General features: G+C 37.2%; 1 protein-coding gene across 5 annotated transcripts in view; it reads left to right on the top strand.

Annotated features, from left to right (window-relative positions):
- Positions 1 to 13,614, top strand: part of LRBA (LPS responsive beige-like anchor protein) — an 834,672-nt gene that overhangs the window by 767,926 nt on the left and 53,132 nt on the right. For all 5 annotated transcript variants that reach the window (XM_035022918.1, XM_035022919.1, XM_035022917.1 and 2 more), the window contains one exon: positions 12,829 to 12,918. In XM_035022918.1, coding sequence (XP_034878809.1) covers positions 12,829 to 12,918 — 90 coding nt within the window. The remainder of the gene's footprint in view (positions 1 to 12,828; positions 12,919 to 13,614) is intronic.

The following is a 13,614-nucleotide window of genomic DNA, read 5'->3' on the forward strand; positions in this document are numbered from 1 at the left end:
TCGGTCAGGCCTCAATTTAATGTGTGTTTGGAATGTATGGGTTCAGTTAAATGTACTAATGGGAAATCTATGCATATTTTTACAATTTAAAATTACCTTATGTTTTACCTTACTAACTTCCATAATATTATTGAATAAATATGTAAGTAAAAATACTCATCTCCTTCCTTTAATGTTCCCTCTCTGCTGATTTCTTATTACTGCATTCTTATTTTTTTAATAAGTTTCGCTTTATTTAGCAAGCTACTCTTTCTCTTTGCTCCTTATGTACTTCATACCATCATCATGACATGTATAGGTCTCCAGATAACCAATGCATTGTGAAAAACATATAGTTTACTTACAAAATTTACATATTTTCCTAAATAATTAATAATGATGACAAAATATTACTAAAATGAATGGCTCCTTGAAATCAGGTAGATCTAAGTTAGGAAATAAGCTCAAATAACAAAATTAACTTTGTAGCAAGGTCTCTGTATTTCACAATTTTTGACCAGTTTATCAACTGGAGTTCTTCCTAAATGATTAAAAAATTCTTCTGGCTACTATGTTGATGAAGAAATTAAACTTCATAAAGCTATATTAAATATTGGCAGATTTTTCTTTAGATTTTCGTATTTTTTTAAGATTTTTTTAAAAATGGAAAATCTTTTGTTTTTGTTTTTAAAGTATGCATGTTAAGATGTTAAACAGCGTAAGATGCTGAACAGTATATAAGTGAAGAAAGTATTAAAGTATTAATTTTTATTCTGCCAATCTTTTCATCAGATAACAGTTGATAATAGTTTGGTACATACCCTCTAAATTTTAGACATGGATATATTCAAATATATATACTCACATAACACATTTAAGTATATATATGTGTTTATATTTTTATTTATTTTTATTTTTTACTTAAATGAGACCAGACACTAAATTCTTTGGTAATTAGGATTTTTTTCCATCAATGTATTATAGACTAGTTTCCATGTCAGATATGTTCAGACCAACTCATTCGTTTTAATGGCTGTGTAGTATTCCATTATCAGAGTTTAAGTAGTTTTGTCCCCTAAGTTTTACTGCTAGAGAGTGCTTGTATTTAAATCGTTCTACATTCATCTGATTCTTTCCTTATGAAAAGTTGTAGAAGTAGAATCAAAAGCTCAGTCTTTAGTTAAAAACAAAAATTTTTATTTTTCTATATGTCTAATTTCTCAAAATTAAAAAAAAGGTTATGTTTCAAGTCCAAGTTTACATAGAGTAACTTCTGTTCAATTTAACTTATTTCTTCACCATATTGTCTCTCTCTATTTTGAACATTTATCTGGTTGAGTTTAAAATATGCTAGGGGATCCTGTGTAGCTCAGTCAGTTAAGCGTTGGACTTTTGATCTTGGCTCGGGGCTCAATCTCATAATCATGAGTATGTGGGTGTGGAGCCTACTAAAAAAATTAATTAATTAAATATGCTAGTATGTCATGACTTTTTTTTTTATTGATGAGCTGTTTATCTTTTATATTTATGCCTTACAAAGTTTGAATTCTATATTGTTTTTTATTTCTAGGGCACTTTGAATATTTACATTTTAATCTTAAAAGATTCCTTTTAAATAATTTGAGTTAGGTTCATTATGCTGTTTTTTTAAAGATTTTCTTTTTTTTTTGGAGAGAGAGAATCTTAAGCAGGTTCCATACCCAGCACAGAGCCCAACATGAGGCTTGATCTCAAGACCCTGATATCATGACCTGAGCTGACATCAAGAGTCAGATGTTTAACCAAACTGAGCCACCCAGGCGCCCCACATTATGCTATTTTTTTTTAAAGATTTTATTTATTTATTTTGAGAGAGAGCACAAACAGGCGGGGGAGGGGCATACAGAGAGGAAGAATTAGACTCCCCGCTGAGCGGGGAACATGATATGGGGCTTGATTCCTGGACCCTGGGATCATGAACTTACCTGAATGCTTAATTAACTGAGCCACCCAGGCACCCCCACACTATGCTATTTTTGTGCATTAAAAATTTTTTTCTATTATTTCTGTATTTCATTTCTTAGATTAAGAGTTTGATTTCCCAGTGTTTATAAATGATGCTTTGTGTTTTTTTAAAACAAGCTAGAGATGTTATCCAAACAAAACCATATGTATTATATATAATTTTCTCTTTTGGAATCTTCATGTATTTTTTTTATCAAGTACATTTATTTGTCCTCTTTTGGCCTTAGTAGTTCATATTATCAGGATTTTTGTCCTTTAGGAATTAAGTACAAAGTTCAACAGATAATGATTAAGTAGTCATTTGATTAGTATACTTTTTTAATTTGCTGATACCAAAGCTAGATTTTTAACCGTGGCCCCAAAGAGCACTGAGGCTGGTCAACCAGACTGTCAGTAAACATTGAGTGGGAACCTGTCAAATATCTAGGAAATCATCCTCAACTTAAGTTCCAGTGTGTGAGGGCAAGAGGAAAAAAACTGGCACGAGTAATGATATTAATGTAACACAGTAGAAATCACTGATTATTCTTATGACTCTTTTTTAAATACTGAAAAGTGAATTAATTCTGAAATATAAAGTACAAAGTCTTATTTGGACTTTTAAACCTTTCTTGGTAAAGAATTACTCTAGAATCTTAAGACAGCTTTTTAGAACTTGATTTTGGTAATCATAGAAAATCTTAATATATTACTAAATGGAATGTGTTTTCTTAATAAATTTTTTTTTCAATTTCTCTAACCTGATTTTATAGTGCTTTTAGATGTAAATATATAAGAGCTAAAATGCAATTTCAGAGTTGTGTGCTTAAAAGAAACAGCATACATATGTGTTTACCTTAATTGCATCCATATGTTTATTTCTCTTCCAAAACCATCTTAAAATAAAATTTTACAACTTTATTGTTGGTTACTAAGTGTTGTGCTGATTTAACTTATTTCCTCTGTTAGATTAAAAAGACTAGTTCTGAGAGACTAAAATAGTCATTGTTAAGTTGAAGCCAAATACCACATTTCACTAAGCCAAGTCTACTTTTATTTACTTTTATTTATTTTCTTTATTTCTTTCTTCCTTTCATTCTCTCTAGTGTGTGAATCTATATTCTCTCTATATACAGTCTCTTTCTCTAGATATAGCTATAAAGTCATGCAAGTATGCAATAGTTGGCACAGAAAACAGTGGAACATGCAGCTTGTTGAAAATATTTTCATAATATTTCCATTTGGAAATCCATTAATAAATTCTCTAGGTAATATTTGAGATGCTGTTTATAAAATATAAATATGTGGTTTTACTGGAATGTCTCAAAGTATTTGCATAGTCTTTTTTATTACTATGTATTTCAACATCTGGAATGCTGCCTGCTGAACTCAGGTTTTATTATAGAAAGTAGTAACAGGCTATTTACAGAAATAATTGGGAATTGATGAATAAGAATGTTAAATAATAAAGTAAGCTTTTTAGTAGAAATGTTTAATAGAATGTTTTATTCAGTGCGGGCTGCTTTGTAATAGTGTTAGGAGTGTATCGTAGCTGCATCCCTGCTGAATTATGTTGGCTTGGGATGTCATTCATTCTTTCAGTAAGTATTTATTGAGCACCTACTGTATGTCAAGCCCCAGAAGCACAGAAATATTTGCAGTCTCTGGTCTCAAGGAGACTTACAGCCTAATCAATAAGGAAGAAATTATAAATAAGTAACAAGTAAGTAGTAGAGGTCTGTGCACATTGCTCTAAAAGCAACAGGGAGGGATAGCAACAGTCTGGATGAGACCAAAAAAAGAGATTTCCCAGAGGACAGAGATGCCCGAGCTGAGTCTTACAGAATGCAGAAACCACGTAGAGAGAAGGAATAGGAAAAAAAAAAAAAAAAAAAGGAAAAGAAAATAATACATACAAAGGCAGTATGACACATTACATCTCACATTATATGGTATGAGATGAACAGTGGCAGGGGATGAGACTGGCAGCATAGGCAGGGGTTATATTATTATTAACCTTAATTATGACTAGTTGGTAATATTTATGAAATGCTTACTTAACCTCAACCAGCACTGTGTTAATAAGTCTTTTATGTATATATGGTAATAATAGTATCAAACACTGATTGCAAGCTTGTTTTGTGTCAAGAATTGTTCTAAGTGTTTTATATTCTCTTATTTAATCTTCATAAAAACCCAATAAAATACCCACTTTATTATCACCATTTTTAGATGAGGAAACTAAGGCACAGAAGGTTAAGTATCTTGCCCAGAGTCACTTAGCTAATATGTAAAAAAGCTAAGATTTTAAATTAAGCAGTCTGAGTCTAGTGTCTGCATACCTAACTTCATGAGTGATGCCACACCATGGAAAGGAATTTGGATGGAAGGATTTTAACTAGCGAAGTTACATAATCAAATTTGCAACATGAGGATTGAACATCTCTTTGCAAGCCCAGGTATATTTAACTCCTCTGAAAAAAGATGAAGGCTGCTGGCTAATGTTTATAATTTTTGGTCATTATAGGATATTTTTTTTCTCAATATAATTTGACAGTAGAAGTGAAAAAATGAACTGCTTAAAAGCCGGAACAGTCTCTTGTTTTTCATTGAATCTTTTTAGCATTTTCTGAGCCCCCTGTAACATAACCAAATATGTTAATAATTATTGAAATTAACTAATGGGTACATGGGGATTCATTATCTTATTCCATATATATTATTCCATAATAAAAATTTAACATAATCAATTTTTATCATCCGGAACCAAAACTATCTAGATGAAGGAAAGTTCTTAAAAACAGTTTAGGTATTTGGTAGAGTTTATAAGCTACCCTTTTACCAGTCCACTTTCCTGAATCTTACACCTGTATTTCCTGTGATTTCAAACCTCAGTTGTGCCTCTAATTTTTCTATTGCTTTATACAGAAGGCTGAAGGGAAAAGTGAAGAAAGAGTGATAAATAAAATTACTTTAAGGGGCTTTTTCAAATCATGCCTATCCCCCCAGAGTTTCTCACTTGGCTCTTAAGAATCACTGTATAGTGAGACGCGGAAGTGTTGTCATATCCCTCAGCTATGTTGGGGTGAAGAAATGAGAATTCCTGTCTTCATTGACATCTTTCAGACCTTCCCTGAAAGACTGGTCTTAGGAATAGCAGCTATCAGCCTGCACTTAACTTCCCATTCTCCCCCTTCCCCACATTTTCCCCTTGTGAAGAACTGTGCTTATTCTCTCAAGCTTGGTTTTGTCCCCAGTACAAACCAAGATGAGGCATACAGGGTCTGGGTGAGCTTGCTATGTATAATAGGCACTCAGTACACTTTTTTGTTGTAAGAATACTATGTGCAAGGGACTGTTCTACATGCTGCACACTACTAAAATATACGATATTCTCACCCTTTGTAGTACAGTTGCAGAGACAGACTAGTAATTATTAAAAGTTACCAAAAAAACATTACAAGGAAGCTTAAATCAAGTGTGTAATCAGCAATATGAGCAGGCTATAAGATTTAGGAAATAGTACACCAAAAAGGTGGAACTCAAGCAGGGTTTCCTAGAGAGGGGTAGGACTCAGGAAATTGAAGATGAGGGTGATCATTCTAGAAGGTGCAGTCACATGAGAGCAAATGTAAGGCAGAAAAAGCTGATTATATTTGTGTAAGAAATGACTGAAAAAGAACACTGTATGAGGGAGCTGGATGAGGGAATAAAAGTTAGAGATGTGGGGCGCCTGGGTGGCTCAGTCTTTAAGCGTCTGCCTTCGGCTCAGGTCATGATCCCGGGGTCCTGGGATCGAGTCCGCATCGGGCTCCCTGCTCGGCGGGAAGCCTGCTTCTCCCTCTCCCACTCCCCCTGCTTGTGTTCCCTCTCTCTCTGTCTCTCTCTCTCTCTGTCAAATAAAAAAAAAAAAAAAGTTAGAGATGTGGGAAAACCTTTATTGCCTGACATTAGGCCTTGACCTTTTAATTACTGGAGATTAATTGAAATCATTTGATTAAGAGAACATTGCAAAAGGAGTTTGGGAAAACAATTCTGCAGGATACACTGAAGGAAGAAATTAAAGAAGAAATTAAACTAAAGAGACTATTGCAGGGGCGCCTGGGTGGCTCAGTCGTTGAGTGTCTGCCTTCGGCTCGGGTCATGATCCCAGGGTCCTGGGATCGAGCCCCACATCATGCTCCCTGCTCAGAGGAGAGCCTGCTTCTCCCCCTCCCACTCTCCCTGCTTGTGTTCCCTCTCTCGCTGTGTCTCTCTCTGTCAAATAAAATCTTTAAAAAAAAAAAGAGAGAGACTATTGTAGTCCTCAGTATCTGAAATTATAAGGGACCTGGATTCAGAAAGGAGTGAGGGATATGAGAAACTTTATAAAAAAAAGTCATTGGGTCTAGTGACAGATTATATATGAAAGGAGGAGGTAAAATTTGAAAATATCAGTAAGAATTTGAGCATAAAAGAAAAATCAAAATAGGAGTCTAACCTTGACTAAAGAATGCTAGAATAAAATCAGTTTTCCCAGATTTTAGATGTGTTAAGTGTGCTGAGACATACCATATACACAGTATACATAGATGGCCACTAGGCAACAGTGTAAATGGACACTTCATAGAAATCAGTAATCCTCTGGTTTTAGATCTGAAAATCTTTCCCATAGAAGAAAGATTTGAAATCATGACAGCAGAAAAATATTCTAGGGCAGAAAGTGTAGATGGAGAAATTCAGAGTGTTAGAGCTTGCTGTAATGAGTTCATTTATGGATGAGAAAGAATAGAAGTCAGCAAGTGACAGAGAATTAAGAAGGTTAGAGAATTAAGAAGGTTAGAGAACTAAGCTGGGGTAAAGCCATGAAAGCCACAGAAGAGAGAATGTGAAGAAACTAGGGTGTGAGCAACAGTGTAGACTGCTTCCAAGATCAGGGTGCCTGAAAAATGGTAGGTGAGTTGTAGAAACAAGGAAAAGAATCTAGAACTGCAGTTTATGATATAAAGTGTGACTACAAGAATTTGAGACTATAATCATTACCTGACAATCTTACTCCATAATTTTCACATTTGAAAAAGTCCTTTCTATTGTATTTTTATCACCAACAACTCAAAGGCTAGTCAAGAATTAAAGTAGTTGTGCCTAAGAATTCTGTAATCTTTTTAGATGTTGGGAGGACTTGGAAAGAAAATTATTATTTAGCCTGTGTGGGATAATACAGCTTTTATTCTATCATTGAGAGAGAATTATCAGACCATTATATTATATGACTTGAAAAAGCATTTTCCTGAAAGAGGTCACTAATGTGCAAATTCGAAAATTTTAAGACTTTTTAGAAGAAAATGTTAAAAAGAGACATTGGTGGGGCCCCTGGGTGACTCAGTCAGTTGAGCGTCCAACTCTTGATTTCTGTTCAGGTTGTGAGATTGAGCCCCATCTGGGGCTCTGCACTGGGCGTGGAATCTGCTTAAGATTCTCTCTTGCCCTCTCCCTCTGCCCCTGCTCATGCACTCTCTCTCTCTCTAAAAGGAAAAAAAAAAAAAAAAAGAAGGGCACCTGGGTGCCTCAGTCAGTTGAGTGTCGGACTCTTGGTTTTGGCTCAGGTCATGATCTCGGGTTCCTGAAATTGAGCCCTACATCAGGCTCCATGCTCAGCAGGGAGTCTGCTTCTCTCCCTCTTCCCCGCCCCCAACAGCTCGTGCTCTCTCTCTCAAATAAATAAATAAATCTTTAAGAAAACAAAAAGAGAACATTGGTATTTTTGAAAGTTGTCTTACTCCATCATATTTTCACTTCACAAAACAATGTAAAGTGTGAAGCAGGGTATGTAGTATTAAGACCAGTTACATTAAATTATATCTATAATTAAGATTTATATGCAATAATGTCATTATTCTTAGTTTCTCTGTAGTAGTTAATGTTACTGACCATTCTGTGTTTGGAACTCTCACCTTACACAGCTTCCATATCACTCTATCCTGCTCCCTGACTCATAACCTCTCCTTCCTCTGCTTTCTTCATTAGTTCCTTATATGAAATAAGAGTATTTCCCAAGGTTCAGCTCTAGGTCCTTTTTTGCGTGGGTCTCATGTATTTTCTTCCTGGAGCTTAACCAGTGAGTTTCAGACTGTGTGCCAGAGCCCTAAGATTTCTCAGAATTGTCTCAGGAGCTGCCAAGGAAGTTTATTAAGCATGGCTTTGTCCACCTTTAAAGTAGATAGCCCTATACCTATGTTTTTGATATATTGGTGTTTTATGTTCTATTTCACTTGAAAAAGGAAGTAATTTCTGTTGCTTAAAAATACACACATATGCACAGGGAAAGAGAAGGATCTAAAACCATTGACTTAACATTTCTCTTTTCAGAATTACACCTAAATCAATACTGATCTTTGATGTCAGAGCCAATCTTGGGCTTTCTTTTGCTCATTGGATATCTCAACATGGGTAGATGGCTATCACTATTACTTTGGATTCCACATATCACATAAAATATATTTTCTTATGGCAAACTAGTTCGCCAACAGAAACTTAAATTTCCATTCATTCCTGGGGCGCCTGGGTGGCTCAGACGGTTGGGCGTCTGCCTTCGGCTCAGGTAATGATTCCAGGGTCCTGGGATCGAGCCCCACATCAGGCTCCCTGCTGAGCGGGGAGCCTGCTTTTCCCTCTCCCTCTGCCTGCTGCTTCCCCTGCTTCTACGTAGACTCAATCTCTGTCAAAAATAAATAAAATCTTAAAAAAAAATTCCATTCATTCCTTTACTGCTCTCTAAAATATGCAAATTCAAAAGAAAAAGAATTAGTCTGTCTTTTCTTCATTGCTCAAAGTCATCGTTCTCCAAGACCTGTTGATTTTTCCTTAGTCCATAAATATTTATCCCTTTCTTTCAAATACCACAGCTTCCATAGGGTTGGGATATATAATCCCTTTTCTTTTGGACTGGTCTCTGAACCTCTGAAGAGAAATTTTTGTTTCTGGGTGCTTAGCCCTGCAGCATATTTTGAAATCTAGAGCCAGATTTCAGTTTCCTAAAACAATGTGTTCATCATTATCATTATTCACTCCTGAAACATTTCTTCCTTTCCTTCCCTATTTTTTTTTTTTGTTAAAGATTTTATTTATTTATTCATTAGACACAGAGAGAGAGAGAGGCAGAGGGAGAAGCAGGCTCCCAAGGAGCAGGGAGCCCGATGCGGGACTCGATCCCAGGATCCTGAGATCATGACCTGAGCCGAAGGCAGACGCTTAACCATCTGAGCCACCCAGGCGCCCGTTTCCTTCCCTATTTTAGCTGTGTTAGATGGGGATCACGCTGAGTCCCAAACCTAATAATAATGCAGCATTCTATTTAGTGCCTTGTATGTGCTAAGTACTATCCTAAGTACTTTGTAGGTATTATTTAATTTTCCAGATAATTCTGTGAACTAGGCATTATTAGTATCTATTTGTTAGATGAGGAACAGAGGTTAAGCTAATTGCCCAAAATCACACAGCAGAAAAATGGCAAAGTCAGTGCCACAGGCCACGTGTGCAAGTTATCTCCCCCCACCCCACATTTAAATAGGGGAAAGACATGTGGGCTGTTGGGCAGGGACCACCAAAAGCAGCAGTCAGGGGTAAAGGTGCTGGCTTTGCCAACTGGTCTTAAAAGAAATTTAAGATTCACATTCATAAACTCAGTCCATAAATCCATATATCGTGAAATAGCAGTGCTCCCACCTTCTTTGTGACTACCTCTAGGCTTCAAGTTCTCCCATTGTGTGATATTTTTTCTTCTTCAAGATTGTCCTGATGTTGATCATAAATTGATTTAACCCCATCAGAAAAAAATCTTAAAAGTTCTGAAATGATCCTAGGCTCCATTCCTTGCTTCCTCTTGGCTCCTTTTCTTGTTTCTAGAGTCTAGGGCCAACCTTACCTCCTGCTATATAAAACCAAACTTAACCTAACCATGCTACTCTACTAATTGTGTCTGAACATGCTTTGTGATGAGGATGATGATGATAATAGAGATAAAGATAACTTATTAATTCATTCATTTGATTGTAGACTCATGCTTTTTTTTGTGTTCAGTCTTATCCTCAGGCCTTGCCACAGAACCTAACAGATAAGAAGAAAGGATAGAGGGCGCCTGGGTGGCTCAGTCGTTAAGTGTCTGCCTTCGGCTCAGGTCATGATCCCTGGGATCGAGTCCCACATCGGGCTCCCTGCTCGGCAGGAAGCCTGCTTCTCCCTCTCCCACTCCCCCTGCTTGTGTTCCTGCTCTCGCCATCCTCTCTCTCTGTCAAATAAATAAATAAAATCTTTAAAAAAAAAAAAAAAAAAGAAAGGATAGCTTCAGAGTATGAGCTCTAGAATCATGCTGTGTAGGTGCAAATTTTGAGCCTGTCATTTGATTACTATGTGACCTTGGGCAAGATACTTAAGTTCTTTGTGCATTATTTTCTTTATAGATACAGATGGATATAATAAAGGGCTCACATCATAGTCTATTTTTTGTAAAGATTTATTTATTTTAGAGAGAGTGTGTGTGCGCATGTGCGAGCAGGGGGAGGGGCAGAGGGAGAGCAAGGGAAGCAGACTCCCCACTGAGCTCAGAGCCCCACACAGGGCTAGATCTCACAACCCTGAGATCACCAACAAAGCTGAAATCAAGAGTAGATGCTTAATTGACTGAGCCACCCAGGCGCCTGGACTCAAATCAAATAGTTTAAAGATTAACTGATACAAGATAGTAAAGCACTTCAAGAAGTTCTTGGTAAATAGTAAGTACTAAATAAATATTTGTTGTTATTATCAGCCCTTAATGAATATTTGCTGACTGCATATTGAATGTCTAATCTACTAAGCACTTTAGTGTTTTTTACATAAATATCATTTAATTCTTTTTTTTTTTTTTAAAGATTTTATTTATTTGACACAGAGATAGACAGAAGAGCACAAGCAAAGGGAGTGGCAGAGGGAGAGAGAGAAGCAGGCTCTGCACTGAGCAGGGAGCCCGATGTGGGGCTCGATCCCAGGACCCTGAGATCATGACCTGAGCCGAAGGCAGACGCTTAACCATTTGAGCCACCCAGGCGCCCAATATCATTTAATTCTTAATATAGCAGGACGAGCTGGATACTACTATTATCCGCATTTTACAGGAGAGAAAATTGAAACCTAGAGATGGTTATTAAATAACTTACCTAGACCATAATAGAGCTTGTAAGTGGTTTGTATTCAGGATTTGAACATGGTCTGTTTGACTTCAAAACCCATGCTGCTGCCATCATACCACTCAGCTTTCACAGAGGGGCTTTCCAGTCTTTTCTGCCTGGGCAAATCTTAGAGTACTCCTTAAACTTATTGGCCTGACTACATCAAACTGCTGTTTAACCTTCTGAGTACATTTGTCCTGCTTCCCATACTGAGAATACATTCAAGGGCAGAAACATTAAGACCTAATACTGCTATATACATAGTTGACGATTATTGAATGCATAAATGAATGAGTTGCTATCATTGTTTCTTACAAGGCTCATTGTAAAGGACTACTAGTGGTATCCTCAACAAATAAAAAAAAGGAAATTAATACTAGAAAATGATTCCATTTCCTTGTTTGTGATACATTAATTGCCTACAGTCCTGCAGAGCATATAAAAATTAAGGATCTGTGTTCTTAGGGATTAAAAAAAAAATCGGGGTGCCTGGGTAGCTCAGTTGGTTAAGCGACTGCCTTCGGCTCAGGTCATGATCCTGGAGTCCCGGGATCGAGTCCCACATCGGGCTCCCTCCTCAGCAGGGGGTCTGCTTCTCCCTCTGCCCTCTTCCCTCTCGTGCTCTCTGTCTCTCATTCTCTCTCAAATAAATAAAATAACATGATGAACATATATTCGCTTATGAATTTGAGAGGTTTTCCTCATTCATTTAACCTGGAAGTTAGAATCCTGACTATTGTGGGGGTTCAAATAGTCTTTCTATATCTGTGCTTCCTTCTCTCTCCTCACACCTACTATATTGTTTATTCATTCATCCAGTGTAGGGATCTGACAGTAAAGAAGATAGATCGGGTCCTTGCTCTCATAGATCTTGTATTTTAGTGGAAGAGAGAGGCATAAACAAGTAAACAAATAAAATAATTACAGACAGTGATAGCATCTGGCATTTAGTAGTTTCCCATGATGAGGGAGTTATTGGTGATTGGGAAGTGAGCATCTGTGCTAGGTGTAGAGGAAGATCCATGGTAAGGAAGTGCCTTGTGGACGGTGCATGCACACATCTTTCAGAAAGGGCATGCACATGTTTCTTATGTTTAGTTAGTCCCTGGTTTAACTGTCTCATGCTTGGATGCAACATATGGCTTTTACTTCGTTGTTTAGCCACCTAGGTTCAAAGAGACTGTCAACAGTAATGCTCTTCCTATGGCAAAAATAATAGCATCAAACCATTTTCACAGGTGCTATGTTTCTTTTTTCCTCCTTTCTACTTCCCAGGATGAAATGGGGCCTATAATCAAAGCAGCAGTACGTTTTCTCTATACCTGTAAAAGATTAGCTTTAGTCATCAGGGATGATGCAAGCAGGGAAAAAAAAAGTGCAAGAAAACAGAGATGAAGCCAAAAAGGACAATTTCTGATTGTAATAGCTGGTTTCTGTTTCATATCACTGAGCAAGATGAGAAGGTTTTGCAGGGTTTTATAGGAAAGCTTACACAGTACTAAAGGATGACCTCACCCTCAATGCCCTTGCCAGGTGCTTAGACCCACTGTGAAAACATAGAGTTGATTTTCAACATGAAACAAGCCAGAAGTATGGAATGACATTTTCAGGTGACAGTTGTGGGTTCTACTGCCTATAATTAGCACCTCTTAACCCTCAAACTTGCCCATGCCTTTTTCAGGCTGTTGAAGCTCAAATTCGAAGTTTTGGACAGACACCTTCTCAACTACTCATAGAGCCCCATCCTCCCCGAGGCTCTGCTATGCAAATGGTAAGTGCTGCTTACACTCTTGTCGTTTCTTGCCTCTCTCTGAGACCATGCTCAACATTCATAACCGTCTTTTGTTGTACTTGAGATTCTCTACCACATCTGAGTTTGTTCTTTTTATGCGATGTTTGTCAACCTGCTAACAACCGCCAAATATTATTACATGCTGTTCTGGAGTCTTTGGAAAGGTAAACATAGCTCCAGTGCTCTAGGATCTCATCAGTTCATGTTTTGTGTTGCAGAATTAAAAGGTTTATAATTGTCACATATCCTCACTGCAGGATAATGGCTCCAGACATAGGATGGATGAGTTTTCTAACTCGATTCTGTGAGTTTCTAGATTAGTTTTGCTATTGTGTTTGTTCTTTACATCCCAATACGATTTTCAGTTTGGGAATTTTAAAACTAATCCTAATGTGTAGGATATTGTTACTGAGGATAAGGGACCACAGTGAGAAGAAAAGATGGTTTGGTATACCATACCACCCAAAGCTTACTGCAGTGATTTATATTGCTCGTGATTTTGAGGGTTAGACGGGCATTTCTTCTGCTCTTCTCACCTTGGCTCCCTCACACACTGCTGCGGGGTGGGCTGAGGTGGCCAGACCTCTATCCATGTGGTCTTTCATCATCAAGGAAGTTAGCTCAAGCTACTTTCACAGTAGGAACAGTGTCCAAGAGAACACTTCTGCAAGACTT

This window comes from Mirounga leonina, unplaced genomic scaffold, assembly GCF_011800145.1.
Source record: "Mirounga leonina isolate KUSES-001 unplaced genomic scaffold, KU_Mleo_1.0 Mir_176, whole genome shotgun sequence".
Lineage (NCBI taxonomy): Eukaryota > Metazoa > Chordata > Mammalia > Carnivora > Phocidae > Mirounga > Mirounga leonina.